The sequence below is a fragment of the Neovison vison genome, chromosome 6, assembly GCF_020171115.1.
Source record: "Neovison vison isolate M4711 chromosome 6, ASM_NN_V1, whole genome shotgun sequence".
NCBI classification, from domain to species: domain Eukaryota; kingdom Metazoa; phylum Chordata; class Mammalia; order Carnivora; family Mustelidae; genus Neogale; species Neogale vison.
In genome coordinates, this window is record NC_058096.1 from 205,309,158 (window position 1) to 205,322,591 (window position 13,434).

Here is a 13,434-nt window from a genome sequence, read left to right on the forward strand (position 1 = left end):
CCACGATCGGAGGCTAGGTTTCAGGATACAGTCTAACTTGAGACAGACTAAACAACTCAGTAGGCAAAAAACAGCGGGAATGAGGGTGGACAGGCTATTCTGGCTAGTCTGGAAGAGGGTACTCACAAAGGAGGCAGCACTCTGTATGGGACCTGAATGAGCCATCATGGGAGATCAAGAAGGGTATTCTAGGGGCACTTGAGTGATTCAGTAGATTAAGCGTCTTGACTTTTTTTTTTTTTTAGATTTTATTTATTTATTTGACAGAGAAGTCACAAGTAGGCAGAGAGGCAGACAGAAGGGGAGAAGGGAGCGGGCTCCCTGCAGAGATCATGACCTGAGCCAAAGGCAGAGGCTTAACCCACTGAGCTACCCAGGCACCCATGTGTCTTGACTCTTGATTTCCTCTGAGGTCATGATCTCGGGGTGGTGAGATGGAGCCCGAAGTTGGGCTCCACGCTGAGCAAGGAGTCTGCTTAAGATTCTCTCTCTCCCTCTGCACCCTCCCCCATGGTCTCTCTTATTCTCAAAAAAAAGGAGGGGGGGGGACAAAAAGATGGGTATTCTAGGCAGAAGCATCAGCCAGCTGAAGGCCCTTAGAAGAGAGGGGTTGCACAGAGCTTAACATAAAGAAGGCCTAGGTGTCTAGACGGTGGTAGTTAGGGGAAGGAGGTCAGCAAACCAAGCTCCTAGCAACCCCGGAAAGAAATAGAGGGTTTTGTTCTTGGTGTGGTGGGGAGCACTGGGCTTTTGAGCAGGGAATGAGCCAGGATGGTTCCTGTTTGGGTAATCCTAGCTGCTTTAGGAGAATCACTCTGTAATCAGAGTGGAGACTCCTGCCCTCATCCACCAAGGAAGGGAAGGGCCTGGGCCTGGGTAGGGCAGGGACACAGGAGGGGGTGACTTTGGGGTATGTTTTGGAGCTAAAATCAAGCCTTGCTGATGCACGAATATGGGTAGGGAAAGAAGAGCATCCACATGACTCCTACTAGATTTCTGGCCTGAATAGCTGGTCAGATGGAATTGCCATGACTGGGTCCAGGAAAGAGACTGGAGAAGAACGGGTTCAGAGATGAACCATGAGAGACTATGGACTCTGAAAAACAATCTGAGGGGTTTGAAGTGGCGGGGGGGTGGGAGGTTGGGGTACCAGGTGGTGGGTATTATAGAGGGCACATCTTGCATGGAGCACTGGGTGTGGTGAAAAAATAATGAATACTGTTTTTCTGAAAATAAATAAATTGGAAAAAGAAAAAAAAAGAAGAACGGGTTCAGGGAGGAACACCAAGGGGATTATTTGTAGACGCTCGACCATTGAGATGCCTGTTGGAAATCCCACCTGAGATGCAGAGGCAGCCACAGGGTGTGTGACTCTGGAATTTGGGAGAGCGATCGGCACTGAAGCCTTGGATCTGGGAGGCAAAGCGAGTGGATGGTATTTAAGGCCACAGACTTGGATGTGTTGAGGGAGGTGAGTGTAGACAGAGGAAGGCAGCAGTCAGGACTGAATGCTAGAAGAATCCTCTTGGTTATGATAGGGAAGCAGGACCCACATGGGGACTAAGCAGGAGCAGCCAGGGAGAGGGGAGGAAACTGAGAGAGTGTGGGCACTTAGGAACCAAGGGAGCAAGTGTCAAACACTGCCCAGGAGGGGAGACTGGAAAATGAACTGAATTTAGCAGTATGCAGATCGCTGAGGACTCTGGCAAGGGCAGTTTCACAAAGAGAGCGACAAACTTGATGATAGAAGAGATAGAAGAGAGTGAGAGATGAAGAACTAGAAAGTGCGAGTGTGAACAACTTTTTAAAGATTGACATATGGGGCGCCTGGGTGGCTCAGTGGGTTAAGCCTCTGCCTTTCGCTTGGGTCATGATCTCAGGGTCCTGGGATTGAGTCCTGCATCAGGCTCTCTGCTCGGCAGGGAGCCTGTTTCCCCCTCTCTCTCTCTGCCTGCTTCTCTGCCTACTTGTGATCTCTCACTGCCAAAATCTTTAAAAAAAAAAATTGAGGGCACCTGGGTGGCTCAGTGGGTTAAAGCCTCTGCCTTCAGCTCAGGTCATGATCCCAGGGTCCTGGGATCCCCGCCATCGGGCTCTCTGCTCAGCGGGGAGCCTGCTTCCTCCTCTCTCTCTGCTTCTCTGCCTACTTGTGATCTCTGTCTGTCAAATACATAAATAAAATCTTTAAAAAATAAAATTTAAATTTAAATTTTAAAAATTGACATTTAAATATAATAAATGGACAGCTTTCAAAGGTACAGCTCAATGAATGTTAAAATCTATAAACACGTGTATAGCTGTCACCCAGATCAAGGTATAGACTCTCCCTAGCGACTCCAGGAGGACACTTTGTGCCCCCTCCAGTTGATAGTCTCGAAGATAACCATTATTTTGATTTATATCACCACGGATTCTTCTTGCTCTTGGAATGTAGGCAACTTTTAAGAGATTTTGCTGATGGCTGGGCTCAGATTGATAGGCAGATAATGTTCTTAATGGTGAGAGGGGGTGGGCAACTGGAGTTTGGACTCTATGGCCTCGCAAGTCCTTAACCCAGTTTTCCTGGGTGCTGTGCTTGTGTCTCAAAGACTGCATGACCAAGACTTCCTTCCCTGAACCTGGTTTCCCTACCAGAAGCTCGATCCTTTTCCCCTAACATTTCCTTTGGGTTATAGTAACAAATGGGAGAATTCACTGGAAGCAGTAAACCTTGGGGTTGCCCAGGCCTTGTAGTCCCCGTCTGGAGTCTAGAGCTCAAGTCACCAGGGATGGGCGGGGCTGAGACCTGGGAGGCCCAGGAGTCCAGCCTGCCCTGCGGTGTTTAAGCAACTGACCTGGCAACAGGGTAGGCCTGACAAACACGTCTGGTCTTCCGGAGTTTCCTCTGCTGTCTGTGTTTTCAGGCCACCATGGCCCTGCTCAGGCCCCCGGTGCTTCTGCTAGCTCTGGTTGTCTCTGGTGAGGAGTTGGTGGGTGGGGGAACCCACTTTTCATGCCCCAACACCCTCCACAGTGCAGTGAAATCATGACTCTTCTCAGATAAGCTACCATGCAGGGCAGGGGCTGTGGGCCAAGCAAAGAAGGACAAAGATCTAACTCCCTGACCCTCATTCCTTATGGCTGCTTCCTCAACCAAGACCTCACTCCTGTTCAATGAGCTGAGTCATGGTTGGATGTGGGGGACAAGGAAGAGTTTTGGCTGCTTGGCCCTAGACGGGACTGGGCCCTGAAGCTGAAGGGCCAGTATGCGTGGGGGGCCTCCAGCCTGAATTGTCTCTTCCTCATAGAACTCCACGGCCTGCCCTGGTTCATAAATGTCTCTGAGAGCCAGGGACCTGGTGCCGTCCTTTACTCCTTCCCCATCAACTGCACGTCTTACGTGCCCACCCTGGAGTTGCTCTACGTGCGGCCACCAACCACCTTCTTTAACCCACCCAGCCTGAACAGGCAGCAGCAGACCTACACGGCCATGGTAGGGTCCTGGGCACAGATGGGAAGCATGGGGGGACAAGGGCAGGCCCTCAATTCCCCAAGCCAGAGGTAGTGTACGGGGATGGAGAGCCGAGAGTCCCACATGGCACCGCCCATCTGCCCCAGGTGACCTTAAGTAGCTCGGCCCGGCTGGATGCCCTGGCAGTGAATCACTACAGACTGCAGCTGCGGCTCACATGTGGCAAGAAAGTGTTGGAGGCACCCCTCTCTGTGAATGTGCACCGGGACCCTGGCTACAGCCCATGTGCCAGCCAATTTGCCAACCCAGGTGAGGCCAGGGGCAGCAGGCAGGGCTGGGTGGCACGGCCTGAGCAGAGCCTCCCTGACTTCCCCTCTGGCTAGGTGGGGAAATCATTCAGGTTCGGGAAACGGTCCCCCCTGGGGCCCAGCTGTACACTCTGCTGCTCCCAGGCCTGCAACTCCAGCGTGCCCAGGTGAGCCCAGCACATGAGCAGTCAGGGGTAGAGGGAACAGCAGGATGGGGGAGGCACCTAGGGAAACCAAACCCGGCCCCTCCTTGGCCCAGCTCCTCTCTGGCCAAACACAGAATGCGGAGGGCCCCTTTAGTGTGTGCTGAGCCTCCTCATGAGGGGTGTTCCTGGAGAGAGTCACTGAGGGCTGCATCCCCCTGAGGACCATGGTTGTCCTGCAAGGACATCTCAGGGCTTGTGTTCTTTCTGGCTCTCCTCAGGGTTCTGAATTCTTCATGAAAACCCTGTATCACTCTTGGGATCCAAAAAAAGAAATGTCGTTTGAAACAAACAAACAAAATAATTGATTTAAAAGCAGAAAAGATTGAGGAGCAGGGCCAGGAGTCAGGGTAGAGGTTGGGGAGTCACCCTGTGGTGGGGTATGGGAACGTTGGGTGTGGGCAAGTACCAGCTGGGGTGTTGGGGGATTTCAACAGGGATGTGTGGGGCACTGGTGGTGGGGCTGGGGCCTCCAGCATCACTGTCCTGTCAGCTAAGCATCAACAGTGCCCAGGACCCTCCATACTTCCCCGGACCATTCTCCATCAACGGGCAAGGCTGGCTGCTGGCACCATCCCAGGGCCTCAAAGGCCATGCTCCAAAGGTGAGCTTGACTTGGAACCTGGGGATACCCATGGATGGGGCATGCAATAGACAAGAGCCACCATTTCCTGGAGGTTTGTTTGTTCTTGGTCTCTGAAATTTTGCTGCCATGTTCAGACATAGCCCACATCTGTACCTGTCGCCACATGCTAGCTATTCTCTCACACTGGCCTGGTTCTGTGCTGGTTTCTGGAGTTCCAGAAAGAAAAGGGATCCCTGGCTCTGGGAGCTCCCACTGCCTTTAATAGGACTGAGAGTGTTCAGAGCAGTTACACAGGAAGAGAAAGTTCTGGGTAAAGTGGCTAGTCTGGAGAAGATTAGAGAAGTTCCTTCTTTAAAACCTCCGTGTCTTAATGATGGGCTCTTAGTAACTCTAATACGATGTCGCATTGTGAATGACTCAGATATCACACTTTTGGGGGCTGCTTGCATCCTAAAAGAAGAATTTATGGCCCCAAAGAATGGGACTCAAAGGAGTACCTGTCAGCAGAGTGACAGGTATTGGGGTGGAGTGAGGGTTGGGGCTCCTTGTCCATGGAGGGCCTGAGGCAGGGAGTGCCTATTGGAGGGAAGACTATGCAAAGACCTACAGTAGATACACTAGTCCTCTTCCTGTTCTGTGTGCACTGTAGGTCTTCCCGCTTGAGGTTTTGGTGAGCTTTGGCCAAAATCAAAGTTGTCACAGGATGCTGAAGGTGAAAGTTTTGCCTGATCCCTCCAGTCAGATCTCCTTCCTGTAAGGCTCCCTTACCTTGGGTACAGTGGGGGTGGCAAAGCACAGGCCCAGGGAATTAGGAGTAAGGTTAAGGTGTGGGGCTGCTGAGGCATCCCCAGCCAGCTCCTGTATGAGGAAACTCCCGGGGGAGGGGGCTGTGGACAGGGCATGGGGTGGCGTGAGCAGGCATGAGCTAGTGCTCCCCCCCAACTTTTTGTCCAGGGGACAGGCCCCAAATATCACCATCCTGGAGGACCTGGCTCCCGGCAGTAATGTAGTTCAGGTTCGAGCCCGGGGCTTAGACGTGCGCTACGAAATCTTCTCCCCGGTGCCCTGCCCGCTCTTCTCCATCGGACGTGGTGAGGGGCACTGGGGGTGTGTGCAGCATACCCCTGCAGCTGGTCCAGAGTGACCCGTGCTATCTCCCGCCCTCCTGAGAAACGAGGCTGGAGCCGGGGCAGACGGGGGCGAGGTGGCGTTGGAAGGCCTGACTAGAATTAGAGGAGAGGCTCGGAGGAGGTGGCGAGAAGGAGAAGGCTCAGTGCCCACTCGGTGCGGTGGATCGGGTGGGATGATGGGGACGGGATTGAGCTGGGGGCGGGGCTAAACTCAGCATTCCCCACCCCTCCCCGCCCAGAGGACGGCATGGTCCGCACCACCGCACCCTTGGAGTTGGCGCCCGCCCGGGGCATGGCGGTCACTAGGCTTCAGGTGAAGGCCTATGAGCGGCGCAGGCCGTGGGCCAGCGTTGACCTCGATGTCACGGTGAACGTGCGTTCGGTCAACCGCTGGCCCCCGCGCTGCCTCCCAGCAATGCTGGTGTGAGTACACAGGAACCTTATCTAAGATATTGGGGGAATGGCCATGGCTTGTGGTCCTGTTCTACTCTTGCCTTGCCGCCCGCACTCTGCTCCCAGGACTGAAATCCCAGAGACCACGCCGGTGGGCACTGTGCTGAAAACCTTCACTTGCACTGATCCCGACTCTGCTGGCTCCCCCCTCGACTACGAGCTGCAGTTCCACAGCCCGCCTGGTCCAGCTAGCCTCTGCCTTCGAGGCAGGGCCTTGGAGGTGCCCAGTCCCGCCTACAGACCCATGTGCTGGGTGCTCCAGGACATGAAGGTGGAGGGTTGGGGGGGGGGCAAGGTTCTGTGGGAGCTGAGACCATGACGGTGAAGGCCTTGATGGGGGAGTCAATCTGCTTTGTAGTCCAGGAAGCAGAGGCTCAGGGTTGACTGTGTGTGGATGCCCTGACCTCATGCAGCCCAGGGTGGCTTTAGGCTCTCCCAGGCCTTGGCTTGGCCTCACTCTGTGGTCGCTCTGGCCAGGTGAATGCCACACTGGACTGTGACACTCCTGGGGCCTGCTTTCAGCATGCAGCCTCCATCCTGGTGCTTGATGGTGGTCAGCCCCCCATGACCAGTGAGTGACCATACCTAGGCCTGGACATTCAGGACAGGATTGTTCTGTACCCCTCTCCCTATCCTCAAGATAGGGTCACCTCTCTTCCCACAGAAACCAATAGGGCAGGGTTGTCTCCATGTCAGACTCCTAGGGTGGGGCATTCTCTCTCCTCTCCTTGGCATCGCCCTCTCCACCCAAGGAATGGCTATTGCCCTTCCTTCCCCCAGACCCACTCCCTCCTTAGACCCCCAGGGAGGGCCCTATCTCCCTCCTCAGACCCCAGGAAAGGCCTGGACACCCCAGGCCAGCTCCTTGACCACCCAATGGCCTCTAGGTGAGGTGCCAGTATTGGTGATGGTGACGCCTGTCAATGAGTTCTCCCCAGCCTGTGTCCCTCGCACATTCCGGATCCGGGAGGATGCAGGGCCCCACACCCTGCTTGGCTCTGTGGTGGGCACAGACAAGGATTACCCGCACAATAGCATCGAGTACTACATCTCTGGTGGGCCCACCACCTTCTCTGTGGACCGTCTCAGCGGTACTTCCGCGCCAGGGCTGGGATGGAGGGAGGGAACTGGAGTTGACTCTGCAGGCTGAGGCTGTGGGCACCTCTTCTAGGGGAGGTTCACCTCCTGGGATCTTTGGACTATGAGCTGCAGACACTGTACAGGCTCACTGTCCTGGTGACTGACCATAGCCAAGACCAGCACCCCACCCAGCGCCGCTCTGGCTCCTGCACCATTACCATCGAGGTTGAGGTAATTGAGCCCCGAGGCCTTGGAAACACTTGGCAAATCTTCCTCTGGCATTCTACTTCTTCCCAGGACTTAAGTTTCTTCCATTGGTTGGCTGGAGGGAAGTGGTGCCTCCTCATAGGACCTGTTTCCTGACACCTGGGCTCTGGCTGTGGTCGGGGGAGACTGAGGGGGGCCAGCCTGGGGATTTGAGGTGATCTGGTTACCTTCCTGCAGGATGTGAATGACTATGCCCCCAAGTGTCAGCCCCCGTTTCAAGAACTCACCATCTACGCTCCTCTGGGTCATAGTGTGGAGGTGACCAAGGTGTCATGTTGGGTTCCTCAGGAGCCACAGCGTCGGGCCTTCTCCTACAGCATCGTGGGAGGTGAGGGCTGTGGGGGCTACTGGGCTGTTGGGGAAGGAGCAGGCCAACGCCAGCAGTAGTCCCCTACTTCTGCCACTTTGCTTTCAGGGAACAGTCAGAGCCGATTCAGCCTGCAAGGACCCATCCTGGTGCACAAGAGCATCACGTGGGGACCCCACTGGCCAGAGCAGCCCCATACTTATGAGCTATTGATCCGGGTGGCTGATGCAGGTCCCTCCATCCCCCACCTCAGCACCACAGCCACCGTCATTGTGCATCTCATTCCCTGGAGCACCAGCACAGTGACCACCCGCACCCACAGATCCCCAGTGAGGGGGGGCCCTTTGGACCTTGGGAAGTGGGGAGAGAGGATCTTGAAGGGTGAGGAGACCCAGTTTTCCAGGCGGAACGATGGGGGAAGGCACTCCAGAGGGAGTCATTGAGTGTTAAGAGCCTAGTAATTCAGAAGAGCAATTCTGGGGTGTGGGGCAGCCCAGCTCTTGGAGGGGTCTGAAGGCTGGATGATCAGGGCATTTTGGCAGGACTGTGGCCCCCATTTCAGGTGCCTTCAGTGATGACACCCCTGCTTGTGACAGACGTGGAGGCTTTCTGGCAGCCGGAACCTTGGTTTGTGGTGGTGCTGACTGTGACAAGTGCACTCTTTCTCTTGGCTCTGGGCTGGCTCTTCAGCAGGCTCTTCCAGGGGTAGGGTTTCTATCCCTCTGCTCTCTGTCTCACCCTAGCCCACTAATGGACCCCATCCGTGATATGTGGTTTCATCAAGATTTGGTGACAATGCCCAAGTTGCTGTGCAGGAAAACTCATATTAATTCAGGCTGCTCTCCCTCCAGAGGTCTTCCGGTTAGAGGCAGAGAGGCACTGGGAGGAAGTTGTCTCCCTTATTGGCAGAGCCTTGGTCTTGGAATGGGCTGGGTGTGGATGAGGCCCAGTATTTTGAGATTCAGAGTTGGTCATGCATTGGGCATTTATCCCTATTTCTTTCTTAAAGCTTTTTTTTTTTTAAAGATATTATTTATTTGACAGAGAGAGAGATATCACAAGTAGGCAGAGAGGCAGGCAGACAGAGAGGTGGGAAGCAGGCTCCCCGCTGAGCAAGAGCCTGATGTGGGGCTCCATCCCAGGACCCTGAGATCATGACCTGAGCTGAAGGCAGAGGCTTTAACCCACTGAGCCACCCAAGCGCTCCTCCCTATTTCTTTCTTTCTTACTTTCTTTTTTAAGATTTTATTTATTCATTTGAGAGAGAGAGAGACAGAGTACAAGCAGGGGGAGAGGCAGAGGGAGAGGGAGAATTAGACTCCCCGAAGACCTGAGACCCTGACTTACGGCTTAATCCCAGGACCTGGAGATCATGGCCTGAGCCAAAGGCAGACACTTAACCATCTGAGCCACCCAGACACCCCAATTTATCCCTATTTCTTATCCCTACCCTTCACTTCAAACCAGACCTGCCCCCAAGAATGACTTTGTTTTGTGGGCACAGGACTGAATTCCAGGAGAAGGTTGGGGGTAACAATGTGGGCATTGCATACAGACATCGGCTAGCCCCAATATAAAGGGACAGATAAATGGTGCTGGTTCCTGGAGCCAGCAAGTCTGCTGCCCTCACTGACTGGTCCCACCTCCTGGCATTTTAGGTTGGCCCAGATGCTGCAGACACCAAGCAAATCAGCCCAGGCTCTGCTACTAAACAGGTCAGGCTCCTTTACATACCTCAATGCCTGAGAGTCCCTCTCTTAAACTCAGGCTGGGACCAAGAGCCTTATCCTTATTCTTGCTCTTGCTTTGCCCTAGTATCCAGGGAACTGAGGAGTCCATTGAGGGGTTCACGGAGGCACCGAGGACAGAGATGCCCCGGGCACCCAGCAGTGTCGTGAGCCTGGTATGCCAACCCACCATCCTGTATACGGGGCACAGAGGCTGCTCCAGAGTACGCCCCCTGTCAAGCCTGCCTCCTTGCGGATGGCTACCCCTGGTAGAGCCCATGGCAGCACCATCAGGATGGAGGAGACAGTGGGACTTCTGACCCCTTTGGGAGAAGACCTCTAGCCGCTCCCTGGGGGCAGGGCTCAACTCATTGCCCCCTCTCATTCTCCCCATCAGCAGCACTTCGATGGCAGAGCACAGGACTCCCGTGAGTCCCCCTCTTCCCAGACCACTCTCTACCTGGGTCCACTTTCTCTCCTTAGCCCATCTCAGCATCTCCTTTGACTACCAGGCAACCGCTAGCTACTCTTTCCCTGAATGGGGTCTGTCCTCACCCCCATTCACCTTTCAGCCAACGTTTCTCAAACACCTGTCAGACTTAGACCTGGTCTGGTTCCTGCCTGTGGTGGAAAGGGTGGTGAGGGGAGGGGCCCTCAGATATTACATGGTCATCAGTGATTTCACCGTAATCTGGCCCTGGGCTTGGGGGCTGGTGTCCAGTCTGTGGGGATCAAGGGGGCTTCCTGTACATTTGAGCCAGACCTCACAGGATGGCTGAGAAAGGAGGGAGGGAACACGTTGGATAGAGCAGAGGAGGGTCTCCCCAGGGGTCCTGGAATGTCTTCCCTACCTTTAAGGGAAGGAGACTGTTCTGCTGAAGCCAGCAGTGCCCTCTCCTCCTCCTGTTCATCTGAGCGCAGGTACAGGCAGAGAATACTTGTTCAACACGCTCACGGGAGCCCGGCGCTGGCTCTGAGGCCAAGAAGCTGCTTCGCTGCTTCACGGCGTGTGGCAATTCTTCTTCCCATGATCAGCAGTTGAGACTGCAAGTTGATTCTATAATAAACAAAATTACAAACAGAAGAGTCCCAGGCTTGAAACCCACCTGTGGGAGAAGCTCTGAGATCTGTGTTTCTTTGTTCTCACTTGGAGAGTGCCTTGCCTTCTGGGAGCACTCTAGGGAGTAGTAAGATTATTTATCTTTTGAGAAGGCACTGCAGGATGTTCTGACTGACCGTGATTAATGCAGAGGTGAGAGGCTGTTATCCTTGCTCGTGACATAAGAGGCCTCGAGTCAGCCTGTCCTTTCAGAGACCACCTGCTCTAGCAGATGGGGAGGGCCGAGGAGTTTCCTTTCCCCATTGAACAGAAAATATTGTTGCTGTTTGAGGGCCCTCACCAACCTCCAGTGCCGTTTGCAAACTGCATAGGGGAGGTTTTCTTGGGGAGGATCTGGAACTTTTGCACTGACGTGAGAGTTGGTGCAGACTTGAGAACCCAAGGATGGATGGGTATGGAGGGATTGATGGTAGCCCCCTTCTGATGGGATCTTCCCATTTATTCCTAATCTGTTTCTTCTGGTTTCTTGGCTCTCAGCCCTTCCAATGCTGAGCTGAGTTGAGCTCTTGCACACAGCCAGGTGGCCTACAACAACTTGCAGGAATGCAGGTTCTGTTGGAGGTGGGGCTAGGTCACTCCCCTTGCCTGGCCTGGAATCAGGTCTCAGGTTACTGCCAGCTCTCCAAGAGGACCTCCTCTCAGGGTAGAGGTTACCTTTACTGAGATATCCCTAAGTTCTTTCAATCTTCTCCCCTCTGCCAAGTCTGTGGACACAAGCCCTCTCAGGGCAGTGGAGGATTCCCTTCCTAAGCTAGTTATGCTGTCCCAGGCCAGGGAAGATGCCGAGTGACTTTCATAGGAAAACCCCGCTTCATGGTGCTCCTGGCAAAGTGAGGGTGTTCTAGCTGGCTCCAGAGACAGCAACCTGATAGCAGGCTGTTATTGGAAGTGGTTATAGGCTGACTTTCCTGAGCATTCACCCAGGTCTAAGGGCTCATTGTTACCCTCGTTTTATAGATGGGGCAACTAAGTCTCAAAAGTCACATAACTAGCTAGTTCTGGCACTTGATGTGGTTCTAGATTATGTGATTGCATTTGAGCTCCTAACCCTGAAGCCAAGCCCGGAGTTAGGTGCTCTATATGAGGAAGAAGGAATAACCATTTTCCTAGGACTCACAGCCTCTGAGACGTATCATGACAATCTAGGGCAAAAGCGGTGTCAGGCACTCAAGACAAGATGATCTAGGGCAGGAAGAGGAGTTTCTGTTTTGTGCCAGGTTTTGTGCTGGGCACTGAACTCAAGGCAGCATAAAGATGAACGTGGGCAATGGGCCAGGGACTGCTTGGGGTTAGCACACATGGCTGCACCTCGTTATTGATGAGAGGCAAAGCTGGGGAAGCCGTTGGGAAGGGAGTATTTTGGAATACTTTGGAATCAGTAGGAGGAGGTACGAGATCCGGTGCCTCCATTTCTAGAGGTGGCGTGACCCTGGACAGGCCTCCCCCTCTGAGCCTCAGTTTCCTCACCAGTAAACCTAGACAACAAGCCCTCTCTTCCAGGGTGGGTGACCAAAAAAGCATATAGCACACAGCAGGCGTTCCCTAATTGTGCGCGTGTGTGGGAACACGTTGTCGGCTCCGCAAAAAGGCTGCACACGCAAAAAGGCCAAGGGCGGTAGAGCCTCAAGAGTTGCCAGCAAAAGCTCTGCCGCCAGCAACTCCGGGAACAGCGCGCATGCGCCAGCCCTTGCCGTCACAGTCACGTCCTGAGGCGTTCGGCAAGCGCCTTGAGAGGCAGGCTCTGACGGACAGGCTGATTGACCTGTCAGCGAGAAGCACTCTTCAAGGCGTCGGACGAAGAGGCTGTTGATTGGAGACATCCTCACCTGGGGCGGGTTCTTCGCCGTCCTGGTTACTATGACGCCCGGCCCCCGCCCCCTCGGCTGGCCGCCATCTTGTTGTTGATCCGTACCCAGTGGGCAGCGCCGGGAGCTGGACCGAGCGGCCGGTGCGGGGCCGCTGCTGCGGGGCTCATCCACCTGCGCTGCCTGCCGGGGGCGGGCCGAAACCTGGAGGCCCGGGGGGCCCAGCTCCCGTGGGGGGCCGTGGGCGCCTGCTGCCCGGGCCGGGCCGGTGAGTGACAGGAGCCGGGCCGAAAGACCGGCCTGACGCCGGCGGGGCGGGCGGCGGCGGGCGCGGGGTTGGAGCGGGCGCGCGCGGGGCCGGGGCATCAGCCAAGCATCGCTCGCGCCGCTCGAGCGTCCTGACCGGCTGCCCGTGGAGCCTCCTAGAAGCCAGGGTCGAGGCCGGTGGACGGCCGCGGGGAGAGGTCTGAGAGCCCTGTGCCCAAAGGCCGGCCGGTGGTGGGGTAGCGGGAAATTATTTCCTCTGACCCGCACCGCTGAAACGTGTCCATTGCCCGCCTGGTGCTCTCGGGAGTCTTCTGTTGCTCCCGAGTGAGAAACACACACTTACCTCTTTCTTAGAGTGGTTCTTGCGAGTGTTTTTCACTTAGTTGAGAACTAAGACTAGACAGAGCAGGCTAAAGCCCCCCACGAACCCAGGCAGGCCAGTGTCACGGCCCTGTGATTCTGGCAGAGCTCAGGCTCTGCCCCGCGCCTGACTCCTGTGCACCTTGGAGCTTAGTGTGTGTTTTTTCCTGAAGAGCCTGCTTAAATAAGTCCATGATGTCCGAGTTTTATTTTGGAACACAATTTCTTTAGTTTCTGACCGTTTTTTGGACTTGTGGTAAGGTCTTTTTGCTCTAGAAGAAAGTGAATATTATGGTGATGACTTTGTTTTATCTCCTAAAGAGGTAAATGTTCTGCCCGTGTCATCAGGAGACAAAGGAAATGTAGGACT

At 54.7% G+C, this 13,434-nt stretch overlaps 2 protein-coding genes across 3 annotated transcripts in view; both read left to right on the plus strand.

Annotated features, from left to right (window-relative positions):
* The first annotated feature begins 2,840 nt into the window (after window positions 1-2,840).
* Window positions 2,841-10,489, plus strand: CDHR4 (cadherin related family member 4). The gene is made up of 19 exons (XM_044255273.1): window positions 2,841-2,958; window positions 3,288-3,472; window positions 3,598-3,760; window positions 3,835-3,926; window positions 4,456-4,566; window positions 5,198-5,301; window positions 5,503-5,639; window positions 5,918-6,101; window positions 6,198-6,351; window positions 6,609-6,702; window positions 7,019-7,222; window positions 7,303-7,442; window positions 7,656-7,806; window positions 7,894-8,114; window positions 8,348-8,490; window positions 9,444-9,500; window positions 9,601-9,688; window positions 9,913-9,940; window positions 10,434-10,489. The coding sequence occupies exons 1-19, from the start codon at window positions 2,910-2,912 to the stop codon at window positions 10,487-10,489; spliced, it is 2,361 nt and encodes a 786-aa protein (XP_044111208.1). The 5' UTR covers window positions 2,841-2,909.
* Window positions 10,490-12,554: 2,065 nt separating this feature from the next.
* IP6K1 (inositol hexakisphosphate kinase 1) overlaps window positions 12,555-13,434 on the plus strand; it is a 66,318-nt gene continuing 65,438 nt past the window's right edge. For both annotated transcript variants that reach the window (XM_044253547.1, XM_044253549.1), the window contains exon 1: window positions 12,555-12,705. The gene's annotated coding sequence lies outside the window, so the exon portion shown is untranslated. The remainder of the gene's footprint in view (window positions 12,706-13,434) is intronic.